The sequence below is a fragment of the Fusarium solani genome (assembly GCF_023522795.1).
Source record: "Fusarium solani strain SB1 chromosome Unknown bctg00000005, whole genome shotgun sequence".
NCBI lineage: Eukaryota > Fungi > Ascomycota > Sordariomycetes > Hypocreales > Nectriaceae > Fusarium > Fusarium solani.
Window position 1 is genome coordinate 3421427 of NW_027072153.1, and position 27944 is coordinate 3449370.

Consider the following 27944-nt stretch of genomic DNA (forward strand, 5'->3'; position numbering starts at 1 on the left):
GGTCTTGTTCTGTATCTCATGCGTTACACAACACCAAACTCGCAATGACTCGACTACACCAATCCATCCTTTCTGCACTCTCTTTGTTGCCCTCTTCTCAGGGCTCCTATCTTCCTGAAAAGTCCTGCAAGGCATACCCAGGATCTCAAGACTGGCCCTCTCACCAGACATGGTCCCGTCTCAATGAGTCCCTTGCCGGCAGGCTTCTTGCGCCTCCTCCTCCTGGAGCTGTCTGTCATCCAGGCTGGCCAACCTACGACCGCGATACTTGTCCGCAGGTTCAGAAGAACTGGAGTGTCTATGAGTTCCACGCCGATAATCCCATCTCGGTCATGTGGGATCACTATACCAACTGGACTTGTCTTCCTAACGAGACTTATCCGTGCAGCACCAGCGGCTATCCTGCATATGTCGTCAATGCCACCAAGCCAGAGCATGTGAAGTTGGGCATCGACTTCGGTAGGTATTGATCACATTACTTCAGTACTCCACTAATGTCCTCATAGCCAGGAAGCACGATATCAGGTTAGCCGTCAAGAATACCGGCCACGACTATCTCGGTCGTTCCATTGCTCCCGGCTCCCTCTCAATCTGGACCCATCACATGAACGAAATTGTCTATCACCAAGGCAAGTTCAAGCTCGACAACACAGACGTCACCATCCCTGGCGATGCCGTCACTATCGGTGCTGGGGCTCAGATGTACGACGTCTACTCGGCCACGGACAAGTTCAACCACACCATCGTCGGTGGAGGAGCCAAGTCTGTGGGTGCTGGTGGTTACATCACTGGCGGTGGACACTCTTTGTTGTCTGCTAGGTTTGGTCTTGCGGCGGATCAGGTCCTGCAGATGACCGTGGTCACTCCTGGAGGCAAGATCCTGACTGTCAATGAGCGGAACCATCCTGATCTCTTCTGGGCCATGCGAGGAGTAAGCGGCCCGCTCTCTCAGGGACATGGATTGTTTACTGACATATCTATCTCAGGGCGGCGGCTCAACCTTTGGCGTACTCACTTCCCTCACTCTCAAGACGCACAAAACGCCCAAGATCACGACTTCATCGCTGATGCTTTTCACCGACGCCAAGTCTAAGTTCGTCTACGACGTCATCGCATACAGCTTGTCTCTGTTCCCCTCCCTTGGAGACGCAGGCCTTTCAGGATACACCCTGATTTCCCCAGGTATCGAAAACCCGGTGCCCATTCCTGGTGCACCAAAGGAAGTGGCTGGTATCTTGGGCCAGTTCATCGTCCAAGACGTAGAAGATCCCGAGTACACAGAAAAGATCTGGAAGCCCATCAACGAGACCATTCAGAAGCGTTGGTCTGGTGCTGTTCAGCTGCTGGTCGGGAAGGAGGAGTATCCCTCATTCTTGAAGTGGTTCGACGTTCACTACGATCAGGACACAGCGGGAAACAGCTCTTATCTGGTTTCCAGGCTGTTGAGTAAGGAGGCTCTGGATGGAGACCAAGATGCTTTGAAGAGGGCTCTCAAGTCGGCCATGGGACCATCAGGGGGAATGGGAGCCTTCTTGGTCGCTGGAAAGGGTGTGCGTGATGCTAAACCAAGAGGAGGAAGCGATGCCGTGAATCCAGGCTGGAGGAAGTCTTACGTGCATGCCCGTAAGTTGATGCATGTCTTCATCTTGGTTTGGGAATACTAACATCCATCTCAGTATCTGGCAAAGGATTCCCAGCTTTCAACTACACAGCCAAGGCGCAAGCGGTGGAAGAGCTTATCGAGACGTGGGAGCCCATGCGAAAGTTGTCGCCGGACACAGGGGCGTACATTAACGAGGTGAGTTGTTATATCTTGGTTTCTAGGCAGTGCTGACAGCCCACAACAGGCTCTCAAGTATGAGTCGAATTGGCAAAAGACTTTCTGGGGAAGCAACTACAAGAAGCTGCTTTCCATCAAGAAGTCTGTGGATCCCAAGGACGTGCTCTGGTGTGTGCCCTGTGTGGGCAATGAAGGATGGGAGGAACACCAAGATGGTCGTCTCTGCAGAGTTTAAGGGCAAAGGCTAGGAAGTATGGTTTCTACTAGGTGGCTAAACCTGTCGTGGACTGCCTTGCCATCTTACCACCTCTTGGTGGTCTTGGCAAAGCTAACCACGCCACGGAGGCTATATCCCTGGGGAGTTGGGTTACTTCAAGCATAAAGAACACGATTGTTTTAATTTGGTTCTGCAACATAGATAACCCCCCACTTGACACCTTGTAGCCTTATCGTGCCAGTAGGTGGAATTATAAAATTCAGGCGCCCACTTGAATCAGGCTGTGCACTGCCTCTTCTCGAGTCCCCCAATGTGCCTTGGGGATGGTCTTTCTGCAATCCCGGCCTCTCACAGCGCAGCTTTCAAACCTGCACCCCCACCAACTCATGCGGCTTCGCAGCCAACGTGAAGATCGGAGCAGGGGAGCAGAACCTATAAATACCCCGTAAGGCGGTGGCAGAGACTGAGGCCTCCGTTCACTTTCTTTCTCATTTTCTCTGTGCTTCTACATTTGACACATACTGCCTCTGCGCTCATCTTTTAAAACTCAATCAACACCCGGAATCGCTCACTCGCAATGGCCGAATCGTCTAACTCGAAAGAGCTCCCGCCAAATATTTACAAGCCCCTCGATAAAGACACCCAAGAAATTCGTCTCTTTGAGATCCTCCCGTCGGAAGACATCAATGCAGCAGTTGAGATCCGGCTTTTCCGTCGCCGGCTGGGGGACATGTCAGGACAGTTTATCCCTTTTTCCTACGTATGGGGGGATCCAACGGACACGAAGCCAATCAAGGTCAATGGAATGTCGACGGCGGTCACTCGTAATCTCGCCGATTTCTTAAAGCAGACCCGCGCTTCGCTTCTCGATATCCTCACCAAGGGCTCCTGGGATAAGCCCGCCATTTTTTGGGCCGACGCCATCTGCATCAATCAGCAGGACATGGAAGAGCGGAACCATCAAGTCCAGCTCCTGAAGCCCATCTACTCGTCCGCTCCTCTGGCTCTCGCCTGGCTCGGGCATTTCAGTGACGCACATCTCGCCGTCAGCCTTGCCGAGAGTCTCGGTCCATCATACGACCTTGAACCCGACGAGGGCTGGCAGGGATTGAACTACAGGTCGTGGATGATTGAAAACATGCACCTATGGGCATCTTCTTCGCAGCGTGATGGATACTGGGACGCCTACAGATCGTTGGTCCGTTCGCCATACTGGGCCCGTACATGGACCTTGCAGGAGATGGTACTGCCAGCTCATGTTCTCTTTATGTGCGGCTCATCACTTGTCAAGTGGCGGTCCATCATGGCAGTCCAGCAACTATTGAGCGCGCTCTTGTCCATGGCTTGCAATCCCAGCCATCCAACAGCAGAAGCCCACCGAGATCTCTACAGGGCCATGGGACCATTTCACAATACCCTTGATGATTCAATCAGGGAAATAAATGAAATGCGATGGAAGATGGCTTCTACGTCAGACAATCCGAATCTAAACTTGGTGCCACGGCTGGTCGAGCACCGGGCGACTGACCCTCGCGATAAGGTGTATGGCCTTCTTGGCATCATGGAAACCCGCTTGGAAGCGGACTACGTAAAAGACACTCCTCAGGTCTACAAGGAGTTCGTTTCGACATGGATCAATGAGATCAAGGACCTCAATTTTCTTCTCTATTCCCAAGAACACGATCGGATCGCCCGACAAAACCAAACTCCTCTTCCTTCTTGGGCGCCAGATTGGGAAGGACTTTCTATGGGGGAAGGGCCTCCCAGGAACAACCGCAATTTTGGGCTTTTCATGGCTGAATCTTTCGCTAATTATGATGCGTCAGAGCGATTGCCTACGAGCAATGCTCACCTATGTGACGGTCTAACCAACCTGGCTGCTGCTGGGGTAGTGGTTAGCAAGGTGGAGGAGGTGTATCCTCGCTGGCCCTCAGATATGAGTGATACTGATTTCGCTCTTGGCGTCCTTCAGCTTGTAATCAAGTGTACAAGTTGCTTCGATTCGCACCTAGGACCAAGAATACACATATTCCAAGCCCTCTTTCGAACGATATTTCATTATGAGTATACATACCGTATATTCCAAAATGCATAAGGTGGCCCGCAGCGGAGTGTAGCTCTTGGCTTTCTTGTTTGTATTCTTGCTTCGGCGACTAACTCAGTGCGTCTGGATTGGCCTCGCATTGCGGCAACTTACCTATGGCAGCTCGGCATTCCACTTGGCCAAGATTTCTCTAGGGCCTGGAGAGAAGAGATCTTTAAGGGCTACAGTGCCGAGAGCGGCATGATGGACTGCGAGGGCACGGTGGTAGCCTTGGAGCGGACCTGGGAAAATGTCAGAGGGGAAGTCGAAGGCCTGATAAGTTTTATGAGAGTGTATCTCGGACCCTCTCTGAAATTTGTCACAAACAATGGCTACCTCGGAATTTCCACCGCCGCTCAGGTGGGGGACATGGTGGTTGTGCTGGTTGGCTGCAAAGCCCCTGTGCTTCTCAGGAGGAGGGGGTCTCATTACAAGCATGTCGGGCCCTGCTTGGTGATGGGGCTTATGGAAGGCGAGGCCGGGCAGATGGTGGACCGGGGGGAGGTAAAGATTGAGACGTTTGAGATTCGTTAGCAGGGCACGAGTTTGATATTGCGTCCAGCACTGTCTCTGTCTGTCATAATCATGAGAATCGGCATTGTTTCTCCTGTGCCTGACATTCTGTTGCTATAAGAGGGGAAATGTATCTAACATCAACTGAAACACTTTGGCGTGCTATTCTTATCTTGATGGCCTTTGTGCCTGTATGCGTTGCTTAGTTCTGAGCCTTTGGCTCGCAGACAGAAATGAACGGCGAAATGACACCTATTTATGTCAGCCACAATTCATCAAGGCAGTACTCACAGGTTACTTACTGCTGAAAAACAGTCGACCAGTCTTGGCATCGTGCACAACCGTCGTAGCAGCAGGAAGAAACTCGCCCTCTCCATCCTCAATAACCTTATCAACAACATACTTTCCATCCACCATTCTAACCCTCAGAGCAGTAGCAGGAAGAAAGGAATTATACGGATCCTCATACGCTTTGAAAATAGCAACTCCAACGGGAAAAGCAGCTACCCAGATGTCCCCGTTGGCGTCGACAGAGAGGTTGTCCATACTGTACCCGGTCTTTACCTCGTCGACTTTTTCGAGGGTATTGTCGGGGAGGACGCGGTAGATGGAGATTGTTCCGGATAACGAACAAGGGATGTAGATCAGGTTGTTCTTGTCACGGGTTATGCCGTTGGGCCATTTGAAGTTTTGGGCGACGGTTTTGCAACCGGTTTCGGCATCGCAGAAGATGGCGTCGCCGTTTCTGAGTAAGGGGGAGAGATTGTATTTCTGGTCTTTGTCAGTATCATGTTGGAGCATGTTATTATGTGACTTACCAAGCCAACTTTGCTTTGGCCATGATCATTAACGACATAGAAAGCACTTCTGCTCCGAGCCGCAACACGGTTGGGAGTGGCGATCTTTCTGTCAGCATAAGTCCGAACAAACTTGAGCTCAGTCGCCTCAGGCCCCGTCTCAAAAAGATCAATCGTGGAATTAGCTCCATGAGCATACTGATCAACAAACTTTCCCTGGGCGTCCACTGAAGGTCCGTTGTTGATGACGAGCAGCTCGATGACGCCGGAGTCGGGATTATCGATGCCCGTAAAGCCGACCAACTGGAGCTTGCCGTCTCCAGCTGTTCCGGGGAATCCCGGCGTCTTGAGGGTTCGGAATTCAAAGCTGTTTTCGACGGGTTTGTCAAGGTCTAGAGCTACGATCGAGTCTCTTTGGGAGCGTGCAGAGACGTTGAGGTGTGCGACGCTGTTTGTGTGAGTTGTCTTGGTGAACGGCCAAGGATCTTGGAAACTTACTTTGGCATCCAGTGAGGTCGTGCAAGAGGATCAGAACAAGCAAGAAATAATTGCCTCGTAGACTCGGACAACCACATATCCTCACATGCCTCCATCCGCCGGTCGACAATCTTACGGCAAGTGTAGGGAAAGTCGGATATCGGCTGCGTCACCCTCCCGATGCCAAAAGCCACCCAGATAGTTTCTTTGAGGGTGACCTGGAAGATGACGGCAAGCGCTACGGCCACAAGGCCTGATTTGAACAGAATCCCAGCCATTTTGACGACTCAATAGGTATAGAATATTGGAGAGGGGAGGCGGTATCGGCTGACGGTTTTGAAGAGCGGTTTTAAAGGAATGCCCCCCCTGCTGAAGTGAGTGGACATCTTACATAATCTCCGAGTCACATTGAGCTTTTTAGTCGATTGTCAGCATTCCAAACAGAGGCATGATGGACAAGATGGAGAGTTACATGCGAACTTCTCAGATTGATGTAAGCTCTACATGAGGCCATATCGAGCGTTGGTTCGCCAGCTCGCATCGATTGCTCCACTAGACAATGCTTGCTTCCCATCATTGGTTGACGCGGCGCAACATACATCCCCATTCGGATACAAGGTCCGACACTCACAATACAAGGGGCTGAAGATCAAAAGAGGGACACATAAAATGTAATCGTGCCTCATCATAAATTGTTTGAGTAGGTAAATACAACCAAGAATCTAACAATGCAAGTGTGAATGTGTAGAAAAGACCTCTATGAAGGAAAAAAAAACGGCATGCCCCGTATCTACCCATGGTTGTGGAACCATTTCAAGCCGCCGCCCGTGATTAAAAAAGAATAATTATGTTTTTCAAGCATGTACCCTTTAGAATTATTGCTCATCTTTTAGAGCATTGCGGCAAAGAGAGCGCCGGCAATAACTGCCAATAGGCCGGGGGCGTTCCATGCGGCGCCGCCTGTCACGAGGGCAGGGCTGGTGCCTGTGGGCTCGGAGGGCTCCTCGCCGCTGGGCTTGACGACCGTGGCGACGGTGCTGGCGGGAGGTTGAGGGTAGCCATAGCCCGAAGCTTGAGTCTGGCCGGGCTTGGTGTAGATCTGGGTGCCGCCGGGCTGAGTGTACACCTGGGTTGGCTTGCTGGGGTGGGTGTAGACCTCGGTGATGGTACCGTTGGCGTTGCCGGGAGGACCGCAGGTGGTGCAGACACCGGGGACGGGTGTAGGCTCGGGAGCCTTGGTGGCGGGGGTGATGGTGACGACGCGGACAGCCTTGGTCGTGGCCTCCTTGCAGTGGGCGTTACCAGGACCGCAGCGGATGGCCTCGGGAACGGTGTAGATGGCGGTAACCTGAGGGTGAACCAGCTGGGTGGTGGCAACGAACTCGGTGGTGACGTCGCCCTTGTTGCAGGGGCCCTCACCGGGGCAGTCAGTAATAGTGTAGACGTGGGTGTTAGTAACAACCGAGGTGTCGCTGATGACGGGAGGGTTAGTGGGCTTGGGGGCCTTGGTCTCGCCGGGGCAGTAGGTCGTGTACGAGGTGATGATCTCAGTGGTGACGGATCCGACAGGGCAGTTTGTCACGCTGGGAGGGCACGAGGTGATGGTATAGACCTTGCTGGTGGTGATTGTCGACGTGATAGTGGTAGGAGCCGCAGTAGTAGGGCCCTGGTAGGTAGGGTCCAGGTAAGAGGGGTCCAAGTAGGTAGAGCCAGACAGAGTAGGAAGCGAGTCGGAGAGAGACTGGGTCTTGGAGGATCCGAGCTTGTTAGGGATGACGGAAGAGCTGTTGTGGAAGCGGGTGGTGGAGAAGGAGAGAGTAGACTCGGTGGTGGCGGTGGCAGTCGAATCGCTGGTGATGGAGCCAGAAGAGGTCTCAGACTCGGTGGAAGTAACAGACTCGGTAGAAGCGGTAGATCCAGTCGAGGCCTCGGTGGAAGTGGGCAGCTCAGAAGTGTTGGTAGAGTCAGAAGAAGCACACTCGCCGACGATATCGGGAACAGAGTCAGCACCACTTCCGATGGCAACCAGGTTAGTACCGCAATCCTCGTTGTTAGCCAGCCAGACGTTCTCATTGTCCCAGTCGTAGACGACGTAAGCAGCTCGCAAGAAGGTGTCACCAAGAACGGGGAATTCTACCACTTGTTAGCTCACTTTTACTCAAGATTGCAGTGCAGATGCTCACCATCGTCCTGGAAAGCACCCAGGTAGCATGATCCCTTGTTGTGCCAGACAAAGTCGGCATAGGGCACCTTGATGGTGGTCTTGCCGAAAGTGAAGTCAACGGTGCCCTTGAGCTTGGCAACATCGCAGTCCACGGGGTGGTAGGAACCAATTCCGGGCTGGACAGTAGGGAAAGTGGCCAGGAGCTTCTCAAAGATGGGACCGGGCAGGGCGCTGATGGTGTAGCCGCTGTCGAGAACCACAGCATAGCCGTTGGTCTTTGAAAAGATGGCGTCCTTGGAGCCGTCGTCCTGAGTGAGGCTCATGCCGTCGAGATGGACCCAGTATCTGGAATACAATTAGTGGTAACTCTCTACGCAACCATGAATCTCAAACTCACCGGGTTTGGCCGTCAGGGGAGGACGAAGCTGGGATGATGGGGCGCTTCTCAAGGTGACCAGAGTACTTGCGAGTGTCGATACCTCCAAAGATGACGGCACCTCGGTCGCTGTCCATGGTGCGGATATCAAGAGAGAAGGCTCGGCTCTTGATGAGGTTTTGTCGGGCCATGCTGTCAATAACAAGAGGATAAGGGGCGTTCCAGCCGTGCAGGTCAGGAGCAACACCCATGATACCAACACTCACGACGGAGGTGTCGTAGGCAACGCCAAAGAGCTGCTGCTTGATATGGGCAGCTGAGTGAGGTCAGTAGGGTGTCTCGATTTACAGGGTGGCATACTCACAGCCAATGGTGATAAAGTCGTAACCATAGTTGTAGTAGGCATATCCAGTTCCATAAACAAGACCGCCGGTAACATTAATCGAAGTGAAAGTGCTACTCTCTCCAAAATGACCAAAAGACTCGCAAAACGAGACATCATTCGACTTGTCGCAAACGGGGTTGACCCAAAGCTCCTGAGATCCCGTGTCGAGGTTGACGGTGATGGTCTGGCCGGGAGTACCCATGGTGACGTCGATGCTGTAGAAAAGACCCGTGTTCTGGGACTGGAGAGCAACCTCATTCTGTCGTCGGGTGACGCCCTTGACAATGGGGGCGCCGGGAGAGGCCCTGATGGGGTAGCGGATGATGCCGTCGTCCAAGGCGTAAGCCAAGGCGGGCAAAGCCGCAAGCAAAAGAGCGGACAACATGGTCAATGTCAAATAATGTTTAAAGTAAATAAAAATGAGAAGATGTATTGTTACCCCGGCATAAGGAATGACCGGGAAACGGACAGGAATAAAAACAAATGAAAATGCACACACAAAAAAGAAATCGCCGAGGTTGGTTCGACGAGGTTGGATGGTTGGTGAACAAGAGGGAAAATGGAGATGGCCGGGTTTTTGTGTTTCTATTCTAAACTGCGGGTGCAACCCACACGCACCTGCCGTGCGCACCCCCTGGCCCACCACACTTTAGGGGCAAAGCCCAATCAATGTCTTAGCGCAGGTCCCTGGCGCTAATACGAGAGGGGTCTCGTGTAGCGTCTTAGCGTCCCCTCCACCAGCCTCTGTCCGTGCGACCGGCGTCATTGTTTGGTGCCACTGGCGTCAATAGCCCATGCGGTGCGGGAAATGAGAGCGGTTGGCCATTTCCAGGTGAAGCGACGACTGCGACAATTAATTGTAATCCTTATTGTACTCTTGAACATTGACGACGTTTTGAAGTCATGAGCGATACTTCAACCTCCTAGTTTATTGTCTTGTTTGAGGATCACTAGCATCACTAGCATCACCAGCATCACCTCAATCAACCTCTCCCTCAACAAGATCCCTTAACAGGATCCCCCCTCCTGCATACAGAATACGAAGTCCCTCCTCTTCCTCCCTCATGCACGCAGGGCCAACAGACAATTGGCTCCTCTATCGCAAACAGATTGCCGATCTGTGTTTTAGCGCTCCTTACCGCACGATCCTCTCCCTGCGACCAGCTTCCCCTTTGAAGGATCATCTCACTGACCATCACACATGCCAACGAGACAAGCATAATCCTAAGATTCACAGATTCCCGAGACGCTTCTCCTCCCACCTGAAGCTGCTTCCATCCGAGACCAACGCGTGTCATGGCTTGCGCCGTCGCCGGGCTAGGGTCCGGGGGTGGCTCAACACCAAGACGGGAGACGTCTGCCGTGGAACCGGGGGGTGGTAACCCATCCCTCCACGCATTTCGATCCTCAATGATTCTGACTCTCTCACTCTCTTCCGAAACCTGTGCTCACTGCCCGGAATCCGAATTTTACCTCGTCATCGCATGTCTCATCTGATATCTGCGCTTAACCGCTGACCGTCACTGCTTCTCCCGTGCTCCATTCGCTCTCGCGTCTTCTCGCGCGGCTTCTTTGATCCCCACAACCCATCAATCAACCCATGGATCCATCCTTGCCGACCCGACCTTGACGCCGTCAGGACGCCAACGAATAGTGCCAGCGCCATCAATTGTGCATGACGGACAAGACGTGGCGACGCCAATTCAAGGCTCGCTTGTAGAAATCGACCCAGAAGTTCCATCCAAGAATAAATTCGACATCTTCCGTTCGGGGTTCGCTTGTCCAGAGAATTCGGCGACCCGACGTTCCCGTGCCGCAGCCACCGTCAGCCAGCTCCAACGGCGCCCGCCAATGCAAATGCAGACCTCACAAGAAGAGGCCTTGACAGCTGCAGACGTGCGACTTCTCACTGGTTCTCGTGCGCTGCAGCCCTCCGAGGCACACGTCCGGTTCCACGCGACGCGACACAGAGCCTGGGCTGATAAGATTGCGACGTAGCACCGACACACACCCTCAGGCCCAACCAGTGGCCGTTTTCCGGCACGTCACGTGTCTAGGGAGCCTACCGTAGCATCAAAGAGTGACATCGCCGTCTCCCTTAATCACCGTCTTAATCACCATATTTCGCCCTTGACATCCTTGACGTGTCGGTCGATAAGGCAGCAGAGGGGTTATTCGCGTAGGCACGCGAAATTCAGTGATTATGCTTTGTGTCTCCTGGAACGCTTAGATGCGAGGCTGAGTGTGCTTTGTCTAAGCTTAGGGTAGCTTTATGAGCAACTTTGAAGATTGCACCCACCGCAATCCATTCTTCAAAGAAACGGGAAACGCATGGAACGCCAGGATACAGTAACCAAGCATTGGATTAAAGTGTTTCCCTGACGTTTCTGCTTCTTCTAGCACTGGGTATTTTAATGAGCTGTTCTCCCAAAACCCAACCTTGCAACCCCAGGCCTTAAGTCGTCACATTACTCACGTGAAAATGAACAGAGAAACGAAAAGAAACAGATTATCTATATGTCTATTCAACCAGTTCTATTTTCCACAAAGGTACTTGAACGAGTCTAGGAAAAAGAATGAAAAATGATTGAGGGGAGATGCACAGCGAGAGTAGTTGTCTGGCGGCTGAGTGCAACGCAGCATAATTGACTGGACTAGAGTGACCCCAGAGACTCAAAGATGCTGGCTCGACACACATGAGCTTAACCCTTGGCTTAGGTGGCGAACTTGCTGAGGGCTCGGAGTTTGGCACCGTAGAGGTACAGCAGCCACATCCCTATGATGCCAGTAGCGCTCAAACCACCGAGGACACTCGTGCCTTTAGCGATCCCAAGATTCGCATATAGCGGATGCGCGAAGAGAATGCTGCCGCTAGCAAAGGCACTGCGGAACAAGTCGTTGGCTGCGAATAAAGAGGCAGCATACTGAGGGTAGCTGAGCGGGATATAAAGGAACATACACTGCAGCACAGTGTATATCGAGCCAGCGTAGATGGTGATGCCGATAGTTGGGACGATCCAGTGAATAGAAGCCCGGGCTGTCCAAGCAAATATAAACAGGCCGATGGTAGGACCGAATGATGTAGGTAAACCAGCCAAGAGAACGTTCTCCTGTGGACCCATGCCGACCTTCTTTATCCGCGGCGTGACCACAAAGTATAGGAATGCGCCATAAGCAATGATGGCGATGATGCATCCAATGGCGATGCAGAGGAAGACGAGACCAACTTGGCCCAGGTTCATTCCGTAGTAAACAGGGTAGACGAGCGGAAACACCTCAAAGACTGTACTGTCAGTAAAAGACTATGTTGAGTCACAGGACACTTACAGGAATAGTATATGCCATAGACGATAGCCGAGTAGACCTGAACAAACAAAACGGCTGGGTCCTTGATAGTGATTTCCAACGGCTTGATCAAGGCATCTATAGCAATGCCCGAGACTGTCAAGTGAGCTTGGTCAATCTCGCTTTGGGACATTAACTTTTGGTTGCCCGTAAGCTTGCGTAGGCGTTGAGCGCGGCGCAGGAGGATATTCGGGGTACTCGTTTCAGGCATGAAGATGAAGAGAACGATAAGCAACGGTGCCGATATCCAGATGGACTCGTATAAGGACCAACGCCAGTTTTTCGCTGTCACTGCGAATCCACTGAGGAGAGGACCGAGAGAGGCTGTTATGGAGTTAGCGGGAGAGTCTCCATAGTCAAGAGAAAAACTTACGTCCACAGGACATGGCGCCAACCCAGGCAATCATTGCAAAAGGCAAATTCACCAAGCTGTACAGGTCGCTCATCGAAGCACCACCGGCGGCTAAGCAAGGTGACCCGAAGAACCCCTGCAAGAAGCGCAAGACAATGAGGCCTGGAAAGTTTCCCACGAGGGCTGTTGGAATAGAGAGGATAACAAACAGGGCATAAGTTATGATGTAGATGGGGTTGCGGCCGATGCGAGGGATCTCGCTGAGAGGCGAAAAGAGCAGTGGGCCGACACCGTAGCCTAGGACGTACATGGCGAGGCCGAGGGTTGCTTCCAGATTGCTGACGCCAAACTTTTTCATGACGCCTTCGGTTGATGAGGAGTAGATTGCTGAACTTAGGTAGACGACAGATGTGTAGAAGCATATGAGAAAGGCGACGAACCCACGGCGTGAGTTGGACCAGTTGTGTGGGTTGGCGGTATCTTTTTCATTGTACCAATCGACCAAAATTGTACCGTCCGAGGTTGTCTTGGGTGTTAGACGGGTCGATTTGTCTTGGGGAAATTCCTTCTTCTCGAGATCCAGTTCGGCTGCGTTGTTGGCGTGCTCCTCTATCGTCTCTTGCTCGCGGCTCGGGTTGGAGAGGGTTGAGGATGAAGCCGTGTCAGGTATCCTATCGGGCTCTGCGTCGCTCATCATACGGACCCATGGCTCTGGAAGCTTGAAGTTTGGTTGTTCTTCTGGGTATTTGAAGAGGCGGTTGTTGGTGAAGAAGCGCACAAGCTGTCCCAGAGGGGCGTCTCGGACGACGTCGTGAACCGACTCTCCAAAGGCCATCTTGACTCAATAACTGCGGGATTGAGTCTGCTGAGAAGGTGTCTGCACCGGGATGTGCAACGGAACGGTAAAGAGTGTCTGGAATATGGGAGAAGATGACATGGATGGAGGACGCTCTCGACACTTATACAGCATCCGCGGGTGCAAACACCGCCAGGTCCCCGTAGCAACATTTCCGGTACATGTCGTGCTCATTTCGATATTCTAGTCGTTATCCGAAGAAATGAGGATAAAAAACTCTGAGTAAGTTGTCTCAAGCTGCAACGTTGGAGTTCACTCGGCTCTTTAGACAAGAGACTGCCCGATTGGGTAATCCCCACAGGCTACATCCGCGTGGCTGTCGGATGTCGCTCACAAGCGCTGTTTGATCGACCGGGGAGTTATCCCGGGGCTCCGGGCCCTTTATAAGCAAGGGAATGACAAATCAAAATATCACAGGCAGCGTTTGACCGCTTTGCCCGAGGTTCCGACTGTGTTCCTTTCCTTAACTACCTACCGCCGACTTCGGTACTTGATTGACAATACCATCGGTAGAGCTCAAGCTCGGGTTTGAGTACAGATTCGATTAGATCTGTTGGACTTGCTGAATATGAAGTCGGACACACGAAGCCGCGGCTCGAAACGAAACCCGACAGCGTGTGAGCATTGTCGGGCGGCCAGAATTAAATGCCAAGCCAGTGAGAAGCCAGGGGTGTGTGAAAGGTAACGCATTAAACAATTTGCATCTTTTCATTTTATGCTCATTGTTCTCCGTTAGATGTCTCGCCTTGAAGAGAGAGTGCATCTCCCGTACTAGGCCACGGCCTCGCCGATGGGAGCGCAAATGGGGGTAAGAACCATGTTTCGCAGACCTCTGAATCACTTCTAACATGATTTTCCCACCCAGAACGGGAGATACTGGACCTTCGACGCAGTCAACTGCCACCTTTAGCATCAACTACACCGTGCCAGGTAAAGCAGATCTCACCGATAACCTAGAAACCTTGCGGGAGATGCATGATCAGGCTCTTGACGCCCTGCTCGATGATGAAGATTCTGTTGATGGCTCGCAAAGTGCAAGCCAATCAGTCAGCCCCCGAGGACCCTCGAGTTTGACAAGTCAATCTCATCCAATCTCCGACATCTGGCGTCAGCCTTTATTCGACATGGCATCCGCAGAATCTCTCCTGAACACCTTCAAGTCCATGGTTACCTACCTGCCGTTTATTGTCTTTCCTGACGACTGCAACGTGTCGTATCTCGCTGCTACAAAACCTTTTACTCTACTCTCCATCTTGACCGTAGCCTCAGGATCCCAGATGGTACAGAAACACGCATTATATGATGATGAGTTTCGAAAGGCTCTGGGTCTTAAGTACGTCTCTGGCGGAGAGAAGAGTCTCGAGTTACTTCAGGGTGTGTTGATATACTGCGCATGGTAAGTCTGGTTGTTGAACGAGTTCTATGCATCTCCGTCTAACGCTGCCAAGGTATCCCTTTCAGTTGCGGCCTAAAAATGGACAGCTGGTTCAGTGTTTGCGCATCGCTGCTGATCTCATCCATGATCTTGACTTGGATCAAGACCTGCTCACGATGCCTGATCCGCTGGGTCGGCAGGTGACAGACGATGAACTTGACAAGATCCGAGCATGTCTCGCCTATCTGTATCTTGTTTCCACGTAAGTTTCAATGTCCTAATTCAATATGACAACGTTTCTTACTCTGGGTTCCTTTAGGTATATCGTTGCATGGAGAGGGGAGAGAGATTTACCGACCAATCGTCCGCCTTGGGCGAGTACCGCCATCGACACCCTGCAACATAACGCCCAGGTCGACGGTGATTACACGCTCCTAGCCCTAGTCCGCCAGTCTAACCTCTTTTCCGACGCATCCAAGGTCATCAATAAGGAGGGGCAGACCGTGGAAAATAGTCAACCGCTTTTGATTGATCTTGAACAACAACGTCAGGAATTGCAGCAAAGCATGGATAACCTCACCATGGGATCGGGTACGTCGAGCTGGATGAATGTGAAGCGGGAGAGTGACTGACGCAGTGAAAAGGAGCAACACGAATGCAGGCCATGTTCATCGATATATTCCTTGACTGCGGCAGCTTACTCGCCTTTCCCGCAGCCAAGACATTCTTGTCTGCCAAAACAAGTTGCTTTGCTCCGCCATTATCCAACCTGTGCAGTGCCACGAAAAAGATACGAGCTTTCCTGGACTACGTGAGCGAACTAGAAGATTCGTCGCTCCTTTCATTCACAGTCAACGACTGGACTCGGTTCATTGTCGTCCTTACGCTATCATTCCGCTTGTCATTTCCGCTCTCGTTATGCCCTGATTTTGATTCGGCTTCTGCCCGCTCCGAACTTCAGCTGGACCAATTTCTATCTAAAATGTCGCATGGTGCAGATGTTACAGCTTCAAATGATCTTTTGTCGGCCAGTCGTGCCATGCTAGGCCTAGCCAAGTCGAAATACGATCGTCGGGTGGGATTGCTTGGAGGACCACCACCCGTAACCCCAGTGAGCAGGGTTTTTGGGTGTCCTGTGATGGATGGAAGCTTGAGGAGATCCGTGGAACAATGGGGCTCTAACTTGACGAATTTATCGGGCTGGGCCGAACCGAAGAACCCTCCCCTATTTCATGATGTATGGGCAACCATGACTATGGGATGGGGAAGCGCGAGTGACATATCTTGGGATACAGTAGATGAGGGTTTATATACATCCTGAAAGGGGGCTTGACCCTGGAAATTGAGGCGAGAGGACCACATTTTGCATGTCACTTGCCGGAAAGCTCAGAAACGATTTTGGGTAGTCAATAGAGTACTTCGCCTCTGATTACATTTTCGAATGCTAAGCGTCTGTTTGAAAAGGCATAGGGTATTTCTTAACTATACTAGTATTAGGCTTTAGTGATGTCGTGTGTTTATTATTGTGTTCTTTAATACTCTGGCCGATGGAGACGTCATTGATACTAACAACAATTTTGACTACACTCGCTTGGGTCATTCATGGAATCAATGCCCAAACACACTTGTTCCTGAAACCTCCTTGTCCCCGAACCATGACCAAATATCGTTGAGCAGCAGGCCAGGCACCTCGTAGGCGGCAAAGTGACCGCCGTGATGGTTCACAGTTCTCTTGACAACATTTCCTCCTCGCTTCGCCCAGTCCAATGGCATGCGGTAACATATATCGTAAGGAAACTGGCTGATGGCGACTGGGACCTCAACCAGCGGCAGAGTGCCAAAGTCAATCAGGGAGAAGCCCCCGTCGTTGAGAACCTCCTTGTAAAAACGCATGCCGCCGTAGGGGCCTTGGATGTAATACATCATTGACCAGGTAATGATCTGCTCGGGAGTCCAGGTTGTGATGGCTGGATCGACGACCTTTGCCATCAAGTCATACATCCACATGGCATTGCCCAATGGGGAGTCTGTCATGCCGATTGCCAGGGTGAGAGGTTCCGTTGATTGCATCAGGCGGTATCCAGAGTTATGATTGATGTAGGTCTCGATAATGTTGATGTATGCAACTTCATCAGGGGTTGCTACACCCTCTGCGAGTCTACGCATATCATCGTCGTTTGGTTGAATGACCCAGAAGTTGCTGAGTGCTGAGACGACATGGTCCGCAAATAGATGAGACTGGTAACGAAGGGTAACACCGCCGAAATCTCCACCTTGGATGACGTATTTCGAATAGCCGAGCTGGAGCATCAGTGCATTGAAGGAGTGAGCCGCTTCGACGGGACCGAAGCCGGGTTGCCGAGGTGCAGGAGAGAATCCGAAACCCGGGATCGACGGAGCAACAACGTGAAATGCCGGGACAGATGCATTGGGAGGGTTTGTCAAGTTGCCGATGATGTTGCTGACTTCTAGGAACGAACCTGGCCACCCATGGATGAACAGCAAAGGAATGGCATCGTCCCGGTGCGAACGATGATGAACAAAGTGGAGGGGCACTGGGTAAGTGGCATTGTCAATCACGGGTTCGACAATGGTCGTGAACTGTTCCAGCCTTGTAAAACTGTTAGTATCTCAACGAGAACTGTCTTTGTGTTACTTACTTTTGGTTGATGGCGGCTTCAGTTGCATTCCAGCTGTACTCATTGACCCAGTAGTCCCTCACAGCGGTGAAGATCTCGGCACTCGGACCGTCGCCTTTCACACCCATAAACACAGGAGCCCTTGCGTGAGCGACTCGCTGCCGAGTGTTCTCAATAAACTGCCGATCAACGTTGATTTCAAATGGCTTGGGCGATTTGTCAAAGGTGGCATCAGTATTCGGCAAAGAGAACTTGTCCGCAGCGGCGGCGCAAAGGATAGGGCCAAAGCCCAATGTCAACAAGTGTAGAAGCATTTGAGCGTTGCAAAACGAGTTCAAGTTAGAATGAGTTGGGCTTCTGCTTTCTAGGAGGCCTTTGTTATCATATTTATATTATTATTGCCGTCCTTGTGTTGTTGACAACCTGCATAGGTCATGCCATTCTGGTTGCATGATTTGAACTGATGAGCCCCGGCAACTACATTTTCGCTCATTATGCCCCCGGAAACGCCTCATGACGGTGATATTCAGAGACCCGAACGATGCCGGTAGGCGGAAGTTTTATTGCAATGATCCACTTGCAAATCCGAACGGGTACTGGAAGGTGAAGAATACTCTAACCCACTTCTATATCCAGGTGGAAACTCTCAATCAACGTTGTTAATTATCAAGATCCAATTTATGTCGAAGCGTAATTTGCTGGATCTATTCAGGCACGCTTACAAACTCGGTAAATGGTGCTTACAAAGTCGGGGAGACTCAAACTCGGGACGTCGGGGGTCCCGGAGCTACATCCGGGTGGGCTCCGGATATTGATGCCACGGATCGTCGTGACCACTGACCGGATCTCGGGATGGTTTGCAGCTATTGAACTCTGTAATTATTTAAATAAAGAAGTTTCGAGAATAAATCATCCGACTTGAAACTTCTCCGCCGCTTCCATTTATAGCCAACATCTGCCGGCATCCGTTTTGCATGACAACCTCAACCTACTCTTCCTCTTCCACATTGGCCTACAACCAGGCCTCCCCCTTTCCCCATCGTCATTCGCCGCAAAAATGGCTCCTATTCAATTTGGCATCCTCAGCTTTGCCTACCAAGTAGTCGACACAGCCGGGCCCGCCGATCTTCTCTGCTCCGCCAGCAAAGGCGCCCTCCAAACCATCCAGGAATACGTCCCCATCGACGACGATGTCATTGCCCGGGCACCAGAATTCGTCTTTCACCATATCAGCCCAACGCTAGATCCTGTCGATCTGGGTACTCTTCGGATGAAGATTGTCCCTACAACGACCGTGGATGAGTGTCCCGAGCTGGATATCTTGCTCGTTGCAGGACCGCACCTGGGTAGCTTTAACCTAAGCCATAAGCACGCTGATCTGATCCGGAAACACGTTGCTGCTGGAAAGCTTCTTTTTACAACTTGTACCGGTGCGAGCGTCGTTGCATCTACAGGCGTTCTGGACGGGAGGAAGGCTACGGTTAACAACATCGAGTACGAGTATTCAAGGAAACTCTGGCCAAAAGTCAACTGGACACGTGAGAAGAAGTGGATCATCGACGGCAATATCTGGACTGGATCTGGGGCAGTTGCTGCAATGGACATGGTGGCCCATTGGCTGAGGGAAAACCATGGACTGGATGTGCTTATCCAAGCTGCTGCCACTTTGGACTACGAGCCCCGAGATGACGATGGTTTGTTCACCGTGTTTCCACAGAGATTTGATTCCAAGGGAGACAAGATTTCTACTCATGTATTTAGATATCATGAAGAGTAATCAATAATATGAAGGTGGACCACGTCAGTGGAACGCATTAAAAGGGGACTCGGAGTCTGAGAGGAATATATGTGTGTTTAATACACTGTGTGATTTATTTCAATTCTAGGATATACTTAGCTTTTACTACCCTCGCTGTGTATCACGACAAAGGGTCAGTATATTAATAAAGGACCACACGTCGTCGAGTTAGGTATTGCCATAAAGGAAAAGGTGGGGTTGAGCTGTACTGCCTGTCGAACAACCAGATCGCTCAGGTTATTAGCACTGCATCAAGGCATACTGTTAATAGAACTTAACCCTTGATCGACGCTGCTGTAGTTGCTGCAGTAGGTCGTCGTCAACAAAGATAGCAATCAGGCCCACCAGTAGCAGTGCCCATAAGCACGGATATATCAAGCAGCAGCAGACCCTCTTGGCACATTTCATTACCTGCCAACAACAGCAGAGAGCCAGAATGACAAGCAAGGTTGCCGTGAGTGCAATATCGAAGAGAGGGAGAAAAACAAACATCGCTCCTGCTGCACGGGTTCTGATCTTGCTCGTGATTGTGGTGATTCACACTTGAACCAGACTGCTAACGAATGCTTTGGTGTTGCTGAATCAGTGTTGATGTGTGGATGGGATTGCCGTGAACTCGGTAGCGACTGGACTTTTTATAGCCTTGAGACTTGACGAACAATGAAGACGTTGTTCATTTGTTCTATCTTGGGCAGCTATACTCTGCCCCCTTTGTCCTTGTCCGATGGAGTTGCAGGCTCAGTCAGGAACAATGAAAGTTGCCACACAACGTCATATTCACCTTTGTTCATACCCTTACAACATAAAGGAACAAAACAAACGAACTGGTTACCGGAACGTTAGATTCAGCCTTACCTAACCAACCTCCTCAACAAAATGTAACTAGCCATGCTAATCATGTATGAAGTATTACTATGTTGCACCCTCCTGGAACCTTTGGCCGGAGCAATCTCCTTTCGTTACACAGGGGGAGATTGGGGGTTATTGCGCAAAATCATGTCATGGGCTAGGACCGATGTCATTTGTGACGCCACGCGGAAATAAAAACTCTAGTTCAGTGTCATATCTTGAAACAAACGGAGTAATGGTCTATTGGGGGGGGGCTGGACGAGGTTGGGGTTTGATTAGGCTTAAAACTTTAATTGAGAGGCAGAACCTGTTATGGTTGCGTTGTTGAGTGATATTGTGGCGATAGTGACATCCCGCCCCCTGATATTTCCTTTTTATCCCATGTGAGAATTCAGAGTATATGGTGATACACTGCATGACACTGTGTGATTGTATATGTAATTAAAAGGACCTCTGTTTGGACCCGAAACTCAAGGCTTGCATCATATTACACAGTGCTCTGACTCTGACTGTCGATCTAAATATCGACCATGTTTCAAACCATGCGACTATCCAGCATTACAGAACCCAAAAAACATGCCCGCTCATTTGTACCCAGATCGAAGACACCAAGGTCTCATCACCTTGCCCAATTATCGGCCCCCAACCCACCATTGCCTGGGAAACTCCATGCCCCATTTTGTTGTCAAACTCCGAAGCTCTTCTTCTGTTCCTGGCACGACATTGATAAAGATTCTCCCGTGTTCTCCCTCGCTCATACTAGGCTCTGAATGCACGGCGCCAAAGTCCCTTCCGACTCGAAACACTGAACACTCTCCCGGCATGGCTGCCTCGACGCCCAAGGGCTTCATGGTCTGAGTGAGCTCCTCCCTTACGGCTTCGGCAGCAGATGCGCAACCGACGCAGCGAATACTTAGGCATTCATGTTCTGTGCTAGCTGCTACTCGTGCATTTTCTTGTCTTTTTCGGGCGGATGCTTGGTGCTCTAGAGGGATGAAAAGAGTTGATGGGCCGAGAAGTGTTGTGCATATCTTCCAGTTGGTTCCAGAGTTTCGTTCTCCATTCTTATACTGTGACTTGAGTCCTAACCGTGTCCCAGGTAGGTTTCCCTTTGAAAGATCGGAAAAGAAGAGCTCATCGGTGTGCCATCTCGGACGGTCGTACTCATGAGTCGGCGTCGTGGCACGGATGGTGAGCATGTAATGCTTCAGACCCTTGCTGACGAGCAGAGAGTTGATATACCTCAAGAACGGGAGAAACCTCGAGTGAACAGGGCCCGTGAAAGTCGCCTCGGCGAACTCGTAAAAGTTGGCAGGGAGCGCCGAGTCTGGATCAGGCGATGAGAATGGGTCGAGCAGGGGACCGCAGTAGCACCAATACGTGGTGCGCCTGACCGTGACCGTCTCCTCTTGATCGTCGACGGCGCGGTACTTGAGGAAGCTAAAGTCTTTGTTGAACGCTTCTGCTACGGCTGCTGCCATGATGGTTTCTGGATGAGTTGCGGATGTAAACAAACATCGGTGACGACCATGTCAGGCCACTTTTGTCGGTTAAATACCAAGGCTGAATCCTTCCGCACGCCCGTCGCGTGACTAAGCAGATCTGTTGGCTGTGATGCTTTGAGGGCAGGTTTGAAATAAGAAGCGCAAATAATCTAGAGTTCTATTGTCTATGAAATGTTGCTGCGCTTTCTCTCGGTGAGAGATAGGCTAGAGGCCTGTTCATGGTGTAGGTGTATGGGCCGGCCTCGACAAGTCCGATCGGCTCCGCTTTTACTCCTTTCTCTAGGCAAAAGTAGCCCATGTTGACATTGATCATGCCATCTGCCATGACTGCGTGGCCATGGATCTGCGTTTGTAGATAAGCTTAAGCGTTCGCGATCTATCAGATATGACCCGCTTGGGGACGAATATGGCTAAGATCTCACTGAACGCGAGTGAACTTGCAATACATAACCACTCTTGGTAGACACACTAACATGGCCATTTGGCACATTGACATCGAGAAGGGCTGCCCAGATATTCTTTTTGAATGCTTATATAAACAATGAGCTAAAATATCAGAGAATTAGCGTGTAGTTACATATCTTTTTCGATCTCGCTAGTTGAGCAATCTGTCGCTCTAACAGTTTCCCCCACTCGCAGGAGTTACAGGTGGCTCTACGACTTGTAGTGGATGACAAACATCTGTGACATTCGGATTTGCCAAGTAAAAGATGTCGCAAATATCCAAGGACTTTCGTCACCAGCTTCACCTCTCTGCTCGGCCTCAGTTTCACAACGACTCGACAGCCAACCTCGTCATTCGTCGTAAGGTAGCTTGGAGTCTTGGATGAAGCAATAACGGGACCGGTTGGATCATATACACAATGTTTTGAGAATTCGCCTTTTGCCTAATAGTGGCTTCTGCCTCTGTATTGGTTGCACTTCCAATGATGCGTCGAACCACGAACCTCGACCTCCTGAGGTGATCTCGTCTGAGGGTATGGAACCTGCGAACTCGGCCTTGGCTACTATGCATCCGTCCGAATAAGAACCCGTTTTCCCATAAATAAATCCTCGCAACTGATGAGTCATTTTCATCCTTGAGGCTGACAATTCAAACGCCGATCAAGCTCCGTAGAAGCGGATGGTTCCACTTGCCAGCATGAACGACATCTGCCTCCTTGTTGCATTGACTCGGCGGCGATATATGGCTCGCCAAGATTTTTTTGTGGCATGAGGTTGGAATTTATGACCATTCGGCTCTTGGCTAAGCTGACTAGCCGTGACGAAGGCGGGCCGGCTCTTGATGATCTCACGTTTCAACAAGGAGTAGCCTTGTTCAATTTACCTGATCAGAGATAAAACCTCAGCTTGTGTAATCTTTAGTCCTGGTTCACATTCCCTTGCCAAGCCGTCGGTGCCTGCCAAACGCCTTGTGTGCTTGCACCCTGGTATTGGCGTCATCGTCTCCACGTGGCAGCCATCTCGTCCTACGGGCCGTCTCGTACGCCAGAACGGCAGATTGGCGTCTCCCACTCGGGTTGTGGGGCCGCAGTCGGCCATCGGTCGGCGAGTAATTGTATGGTCGGGATAATGGGTGGGATCTGGATCTATGAGTGTTGCAGGGTGGTTGTCTTCTGTCTTTGCGGAGGAAGCCCAATATGGTTCAGTGGGCTACGATCAGGGTTCTCGACGCTTCAGATCCGAACTACGTTATTCATTCAAGCAGAGAACCAGCTCATAGCTGCATATCGAGGGACATGATAACACATCGAACCATCCCAAGAACATTTGCAGGTGTCATGATAGTTGCTTATTGATGTCGTGCATCTTTCCGGACTCGGCGTCTTAAATCCGAACAAAACGTTATCTTGGCAAATCTCCTAGTGCCGATACTGGTTCCCGAGCAGACACTGTTAACGGCCGCAGAAAAACGTTTATCCCACAATCTGTACCCCATACTCTCATGTTTGATGGGTTGCCGGTGACGTGATGCGGTGGGATAATTATGCGTCCCTATTCGACCCCGGCTTCTGCCCCACGGACGCATAGGACACAAGTGTTGACTATAATTGCGTGATGGCACCAAACACCGTCGGGGCCGCTCCGATCAAGGCCGTTTCACGGATACGATTAACCTCTGTTGGGTATTGAACAGGCCATGGGAGTGCGTCTGCTCCGATAGAGTGGGCACATGTGTGGGACAGCTTTGAGAGACCTTGTTGCCCCATACTTGTATCTCTACTTTCGTGCCTTTGATCTGGTAGCCGAAGGGTCGGGGGATCCAGAAAATTAAGCATATTTTTCTCGCTTGATGTCTGATCCTTCCGTCACGTCATCGAGGTGAGACTGCTTTGGCCATTTGGACAGTATCAGGAACTACTTATAAGTTCATGAACTGCAGTCTTTTGCAGAGACAAGAAACCCCAAGACCGCCACTTCTTCTAGCCAAGACTTGTCCAACGGTTGCCCAGCCTTGCCCAGCCTTAGCCCGCCATGTCTACGCCCTACGACGACAAAGACGCCGGGCGTGACAATGCCTCGTCCAAGTCAGAGCCCTCTGCCACTGTTGTCGTCAGAGGGAATGAGTCTGATAGCGATGATGGCCTGCCGCCCAAGACTTGGCGATCCTACATCTGGGATACTCTCGACAAGTCCCCTGAGGAGCGCAAGTTCTTGTTCAAGCTTGACGCTGTTATTCTCACGTTTGCGTCTCTTGGGTACTTTATCAAGAATTTAAACCAGATCAACATCAACAATGCTTTTGTGTCAGGAATGAAGGAGGATCTCAACATGAATGGCAATGAGCTCAATTACATGCAGACGCTGTGGACTGTCGGCTACGTCATTGGAGAGATTCCCAGGTATGTTAGCATGATGAGAAAAGGTAATTGAGCTTTATACTAATGTGGTCTAGCAACCTGCTGCTCACAAGAGTTCGACCTTCCATCTGGATCCCCGCTTGCGAGGTCACCTGGTCCGTCCTGACCATCGTCATGGCCAAGTGCACCAACGTCCAACAGCTCTACGCACTCCGCTTCTTCATCGGCTTGGCAGAGAGCACATTCTACCCAGGTATGCAGTACTATCTATCGGCGCAGTTATCCCATCAAGGGCCGGGCTTCCTTCCTTACTTCTCAATGACGTTTCCGCTGTACACAAGGGCCGGGCTCCAACTATATCAAACCACACAACATCAACACATCGTAACATGATATCCCAATGCTAACACAGTGACCTCTCAGGGATGCAATACATTATTGGATCATGGTACAGAAAAGATGAGCTTGCCAAGCGCTCGTGCATCTTCCATGCCACCGGCAACATTGGCAGCATGTTCTCGGGATACCTCATGGCGTCCGTGTACCGCCTCGATGGGGTTCACGGATTTCACGGCTGGCAGTGGCTTTTTATCATTGACACTGTTATCTCGTTGCCTATAGCTGTGGCTGGCTTCTTTTTCTTCCCAGACGTGCCTGAAATCACCAAATCTTGGTATTTCACCAAGGACGATATCGCCCTTGCGAAGCGACGCATGGAGTTGGAAGGAAGAGCGAATCGCGCCCCTTTCACTTGGGACAAGGTCAAAAAGATTTTCGCCAGCTGGCATATTTATCTGCTAACCCTCTTATACATCCTATTCAACAATGGCTGCGGTGGTATGGCCCAGCCTGCCTTCCAGCTTTGGTTGAAGGGCGAGGGATACAGCATTTCTCACGTCAACACTTACCCGACGATTCAGTCCGCCGTGGCAGTCATTACGACTCTGATGTATGCTTGGTTTTCTGATTCCGTCTTCCGAGGCAGCAGATGGCAGCCGATTCTGTTCTCGGGTACTCTGCTCACAGTCTTTTACTCGAGTCTGGCGGCGTGGAATATTCCCGACGGATGGAAGTGGGCTTGCTTCATCCTCATCGGTATTGGTGGAGGCATCAGTGGATTGACCTTTGCCTGGGCCCATGAGATCTGCAAGGACGATAACGAAGAAAGAGCGTTGGTGGTTGGCAGTATGAACGAGATGGCCTACGTCTTCCAGGCTTGGCTGCCTCTTCTTATCTGGAAGACGACCGAGGCACCGCAGTATCCCAAGGGTTACGCTACCATGGTTGCTCTTGCCATTGCGATGGCTGCTACGGCGATTGCTATTCGGTATCTGCATAGAAGGGAGTTGGTAGCGAAGAGGATTGCGGCTGCTGTGGGTGAGAGCTGAGTTGATGGCCTGGTACATCAGTGGTAGATAAAGAGACCCAAGGTGGATGGCATATTTCAGTATTTAAGAGAATTGAAACTTGTTTGGCTTGGCCAGGCTTGAGCTGACTTAAATAAATCGTGAATTGGACTGAATCTTCAAAACTAGCCAATACGAATGAGTGCATAAGGATTGCGTGCTGCTGGACAACTAAGGTGGACAGACACCTAGCCTGACTATAACGTTAAACCACTACGACTCCATAAACACCATCCCTCAACTCACCTTATCAGTATTCATCATACCCTAGAGCAAAGGCGTCAGTCGGCGTCTAGTTGGGATAGCCGGTTTTGTGACATAATCCTCAAGATGACGTGCTCAAACGGGTCCCATCTTTCGCCCTCTTGGATGCGCGAGAGCGCACACAATAGATGGCTCGAATGACCCATCGGGAACAAACGCGGATGAAAGAGGCGAGTCATTTTCGACATCGTAAGAGAATGGGGCCTGTCTGCTTACAATTAGTATTTCCGGGTCGGTTGTTTATATGGGTGGTGTGCCCGCGTTGAGTCCACTTGGAACTACTCACAACTATTGCTTGAGCGAATTTCAGCTTTGTTATTTGCAATGAGTCCTTATCTTACAAACGGACGCTCGCCGTCACCGGATGAGCCTGTCAAGTTTGGGCCTGGCACCAAGGTTGCCGTCGTCGGTGCTGGAGTGAGCGGCATCTGCACAGCCGCTTATCTCCTCAAGAACGGAGCCGATGTAACCGTCTTTGAACGATCTGGGGTCACGTCCGGGGTATGGCACTACGATGACAGGGCACCGACGACTACGCAATACCCCAGCGAGAAGCCCTCGGCCGGCGACTATGTGACTTCACAGCCTGGGCAGTTCCTACCAAAGACTACCGACCCGAAAGTCAAGAACGGAGACAGCGCACATCCTCTTGAAAGCGAGGACTCTGAGACTCGTGAAGTCTCCTTTTCTCCACCGGGTCCGGCCTACTTTGGCCTACGAAACAACGTCCCTACAAGTCTACTCTACAGCAACCTTGGACCTTGGCCGAAAGGAACCGAGGATATTACCAGCCACGTCAACATCCAAGACTATCTTCAAGGACTCAGCAAGGAACACGGTGTTGATAACGTGACAATCTTCAACACTCGAGTCGAGGACGCCAAAAAGAGTGAGGATGGATCCCACTGGGCGATAAGGACGATAACCCACCTCAAGGGTGACGGCCAACCCCGATTCCTCGAACGAAACTGGAAATTCGACGCTTTGGTTGTGGCTTCTGGTCACTACAACCTTCCTCGTATCCCTGATACACCTGGCCTTGCTGAGTGGAAGGCTCACTTTGGCGATGCTATCATCCACACTAAGCAATATCGTCGCCCGGAAAAATACGCCGGCAAGACGGTGCTCGTCATTGGCGGTGGTGCTTCGGCTTATGATGTTTGTCGGGAGACGAGCGAGACTGCCAAGCGCGTGATTCAGTCAACAAGGGGTGGTGATTTCGATTTGCCGCCTGCCATGTTCCCAGAGTCTGTTGAACATGTCGGTGGTATTGAAAAGTTTGTCCTGGAGAAGGATGAGTCTGATCCTTCGGCGCCTGTGAAGAGCTACATCTTGCTGAAGAACGGTGAGAAACTAGAGGGCGTCGATGGTATCGTCTTGGCGACTGGATACCTCACCTCTTATCCCTTCCTCTCACAATACCATGGTGATGATGTGCCTACGGACGAAGCAACGGATGATATTCTCATCACGTCAGAGGGAAACATGGTGCACAACCTACACAAGGACATCTTTTACATCGAAGATCCCTCACTTTCCTTCATCGGTGTGCCTTACTACACGGCAACATTCTCTCTCTTTGACTTTCAAGCCCAGGCCCTCGCAAGAGTCCTCACAGGAAAGGCAACACTTCCAAGCCGCGCTTCAATGAGGAAGGATTACGAGAACCGCGTTGCTCTTAAGGGACGCGGACGGAAATTCCACAGCTTGGCTGACGATGGTCTCGAGGTGGACTATGTGAACGACCTGCTGGAGTGGGTCAACTCGAGCCTTGTGGATGACAAGACTGAGCCCCTGCTTGGACATTCTAAGGAGTGGCTCGATACGTATAGGACGGCGAGGGAGCAGAGAAAGTTGTTGCGTGTGGCCAAGGGTGTTGAGCCAGAGGGACTTTGGGCAAGACCGAGCGACCTAGCACAGGCTTAAGTATATGAAAACTTTGATAGTGAAATAGAGACGATT

General features: G+C 51.1%; 12 protein-coding genes across 12 annotated transcripts; 6 read left to right on the forward strand and 6 right to left on the reverse strand.

Moving 5' to 3' along the window:
- Positions 1 to 44: 44 nt before the first annotated feature.
- MRS44_009535 (uncharacterized protein) lies at positions 45 to 2015 on the forward strand (the record flags this gene model as incomplete). Its single annotated transcript, XM_065621331.1, has 5 exons — positions 45 to 459; positions 507 to 931; positions 987 to 1623; positions 1677 to 1798; positions 1848 to 2015. The coding sequence occupies 5 exons, from the start codon at positions 45 to 47 to the stop codon at positions 2013 to 2015; spliced, it is 1767 nt and encodes a 588-aa protein (XP_065477403.1).
- A 559-nt stretch (positions 2016 to 2574) lies between these two features.
- MRS44_009536 (uncharacterized protein) lies at positions 2575 to 4092 on the forward strand (the record flags this gene model as incomplete). The annotated part of the gene is made up of 1 exon (XM_065621332.1): positions 2575 to 4092. The coding sequence occupies one exon, from the start codon at positions 2575 to 2577 to the stop codon at positions 4090 to 4092; it is 1518 nt and encodes a 505-aa protein (XP_065477404.1).
- Positions 4093 to 4194: 102 nt separating this feature from the next.
- Positions 4195 to 4518, reverse strand: MRS44_009537 (uncharacterized protein; the record flags this gene model as incomplete). Its single annotated transcript, XM_065621333.1, has 2 exons — positions 4195 to 4353; positions 4408 to 4518. 2 exons carry the CDS (start codon positions 4516 to 4518, stop codon positions 4195 to 4197), a joined length of 270 nt encoding a protein of 89 aa, XP_065477405.1.
- A 277-nt stretch (positions 4519 to 4795) lies between these two features.
- Positions 4796 to 6145, reverse strand: MRS44_009538 (uncharacterized protein; the record flags this gene model as incomplete). The annotated part of the gene is made up of 4 exons (XM_046268539.2): positions 4796 to 4845; positions 4896 to 5364; positions 5412 to 5838; positions 5889 to 6145. The coding sequence occupies 4 exons, from the start codon at positions 6143 to 6145 to the stop codon at positions 4796 to 4798; spliced, it is 1203 nt and encodes a 400-aa protein (XP_046124324.1).
- A 611-nt stretch (positions 6146 to 6756) lies between these two features.
- On the reverse strand, positions 6757 to 9177 carry MRS44_009539 (uncharacterized protein; the record flags this gene model as incomplete). Its single annotated transcript, XM_046268538.2, has 4 exons — positions 6757 to 8000; positions 8051 to 8376; positions 8429 to 8723; positions 8772 to 9177. 4 exons carry the CDS (start codon positions 9175 to 9177, stop codon positions 6757 to 6759), a joined length of 2271 nt encoding a protein of 756 aa, XP_046124323.2.
- A 2329-nt stretch (positions 9178 to 11506) lies between these two features.
- On the reverse strand, positions 11507 to 13324 carry MRS44_009540 (uncharacterized protein; the record flags this gene model as incomplete). Its single annotated transcript, XM_046280404.2, has 3 exons — positions 11507 to 12075; positions 12120 to 12461; positions 12511 to 13324. 3 exons carry the CDS (start codon positions 13322 to 13324, stop codon positions 11507 to 11509), a joined length of 1725 nt encoding a protein of 574 aa, XP_046124321.1.
- An 869-nt stretch (positions 13325 to 14193) lies between these two features.
- Positions 14194 to 16041, forward strand: MRS44_009541 (uncharacterized protein; the record flags this gene model as incomplete). The annotated part of the gene is made up of 4 exons (XM_046280403.2): positions 14194 to 14741; positions 14794 to 14982; positions 15040 to 15311; positions 15365 to 16041. The coding sequence occupies 4 exons, from the start codon at positions 14194 to 14196 to the stop codon at positions 16039 to 16041; spliced, it is 1686 nt and encodes a 561-aa protein (XP_046124320.2).
- Positions 16042 to 16328: 287 nt separating this feature from the next.
- MRS44_009542 (uncharacterized protein) lies at positions 16329 to 17673 on the reverse strand (the record flags this gene model as incomplete). The annotated part of the gene is made up of 2 exons (XM_046274338.2): positions 16329 to 17331; positions 17381 to 17673. 2 exons carry the CDS (start codon positions 17671 to 17673, stop codon positions 16329 to 16331), a joined length of 1296 nt encoding a protein of 431 aa, XP_046124319.2.
- A 743-nt stretch (positions 17674 to 18416) lies between these two features.
- On the forward strand, positions 18417 to 19136 carry MRS44_009543 (uncharacterized protein; the record flags this gene model as incomplete). Its single annotated transcript, XM_046271828.2, has 1 exon — positions 18417 to 19136. One exon carries the CDS (start codon positions 18417 to 18419, stop codon positions 19134 to 19136), a length of 720 nt encoding a protein of 239 aa, XP_046124318.2.
- A 1502-nt stretch (positions 19137 to 20638) lies between these two features.
- MRS44_009544 (uncharacterized protein) lies at positions 20639 to 21487 on the reverse strand (the record flags this gene model as incomplete). Its single annotated transcript, XM_046277935.2, has 1 exon — positions 20639 to 21487. One exon carries the CDS (start codon positions 21485 to 21487, stop codon positions 20639 to 20641), a length of 849 nt encoding a protein of 282 aa, XP_046124317.2.
- A 2499-nt stretch (positions 21488 to 23986) lies between these two features.
- MRS44_009545 (uncharacterized protein) lies at positions 23987 to 25700 on the forward strand (the record flags this gene model as incomplete). Its single annotated transcript, XM_065621334.1, has 3 exons — positions 23987 to 24354; positions 24408 to 24565; positions 24736 to 25700. 3 exons carry the CDS (start codon positions 23987 to 23989, stop codon positions 25698 to 25700), a joined length of 1491 nt encoding a protein of 496 aa, XP_065477406.1.
- Positions 25701 to 26306: 606 nt separating this feature from the next.
- On the forward strand, positions 26307 to 27908 carry MRS44_009546 (uncharacterized protein; the record flags this gene model as incomplete). The annotated part of the gene is made up of 1 exon (XM_046271833.2): positions 26307 to 27908. The coding sequence occupies one exon, from the start codon at positions 26307 to 26309 to the stop codon at positions 27906 to 27908; it is 1602 nt and encodes a 533-aa protein (XP_046124315.2).
- Positions 27909 to 27944: the final 36 nt, after the last annotated feature.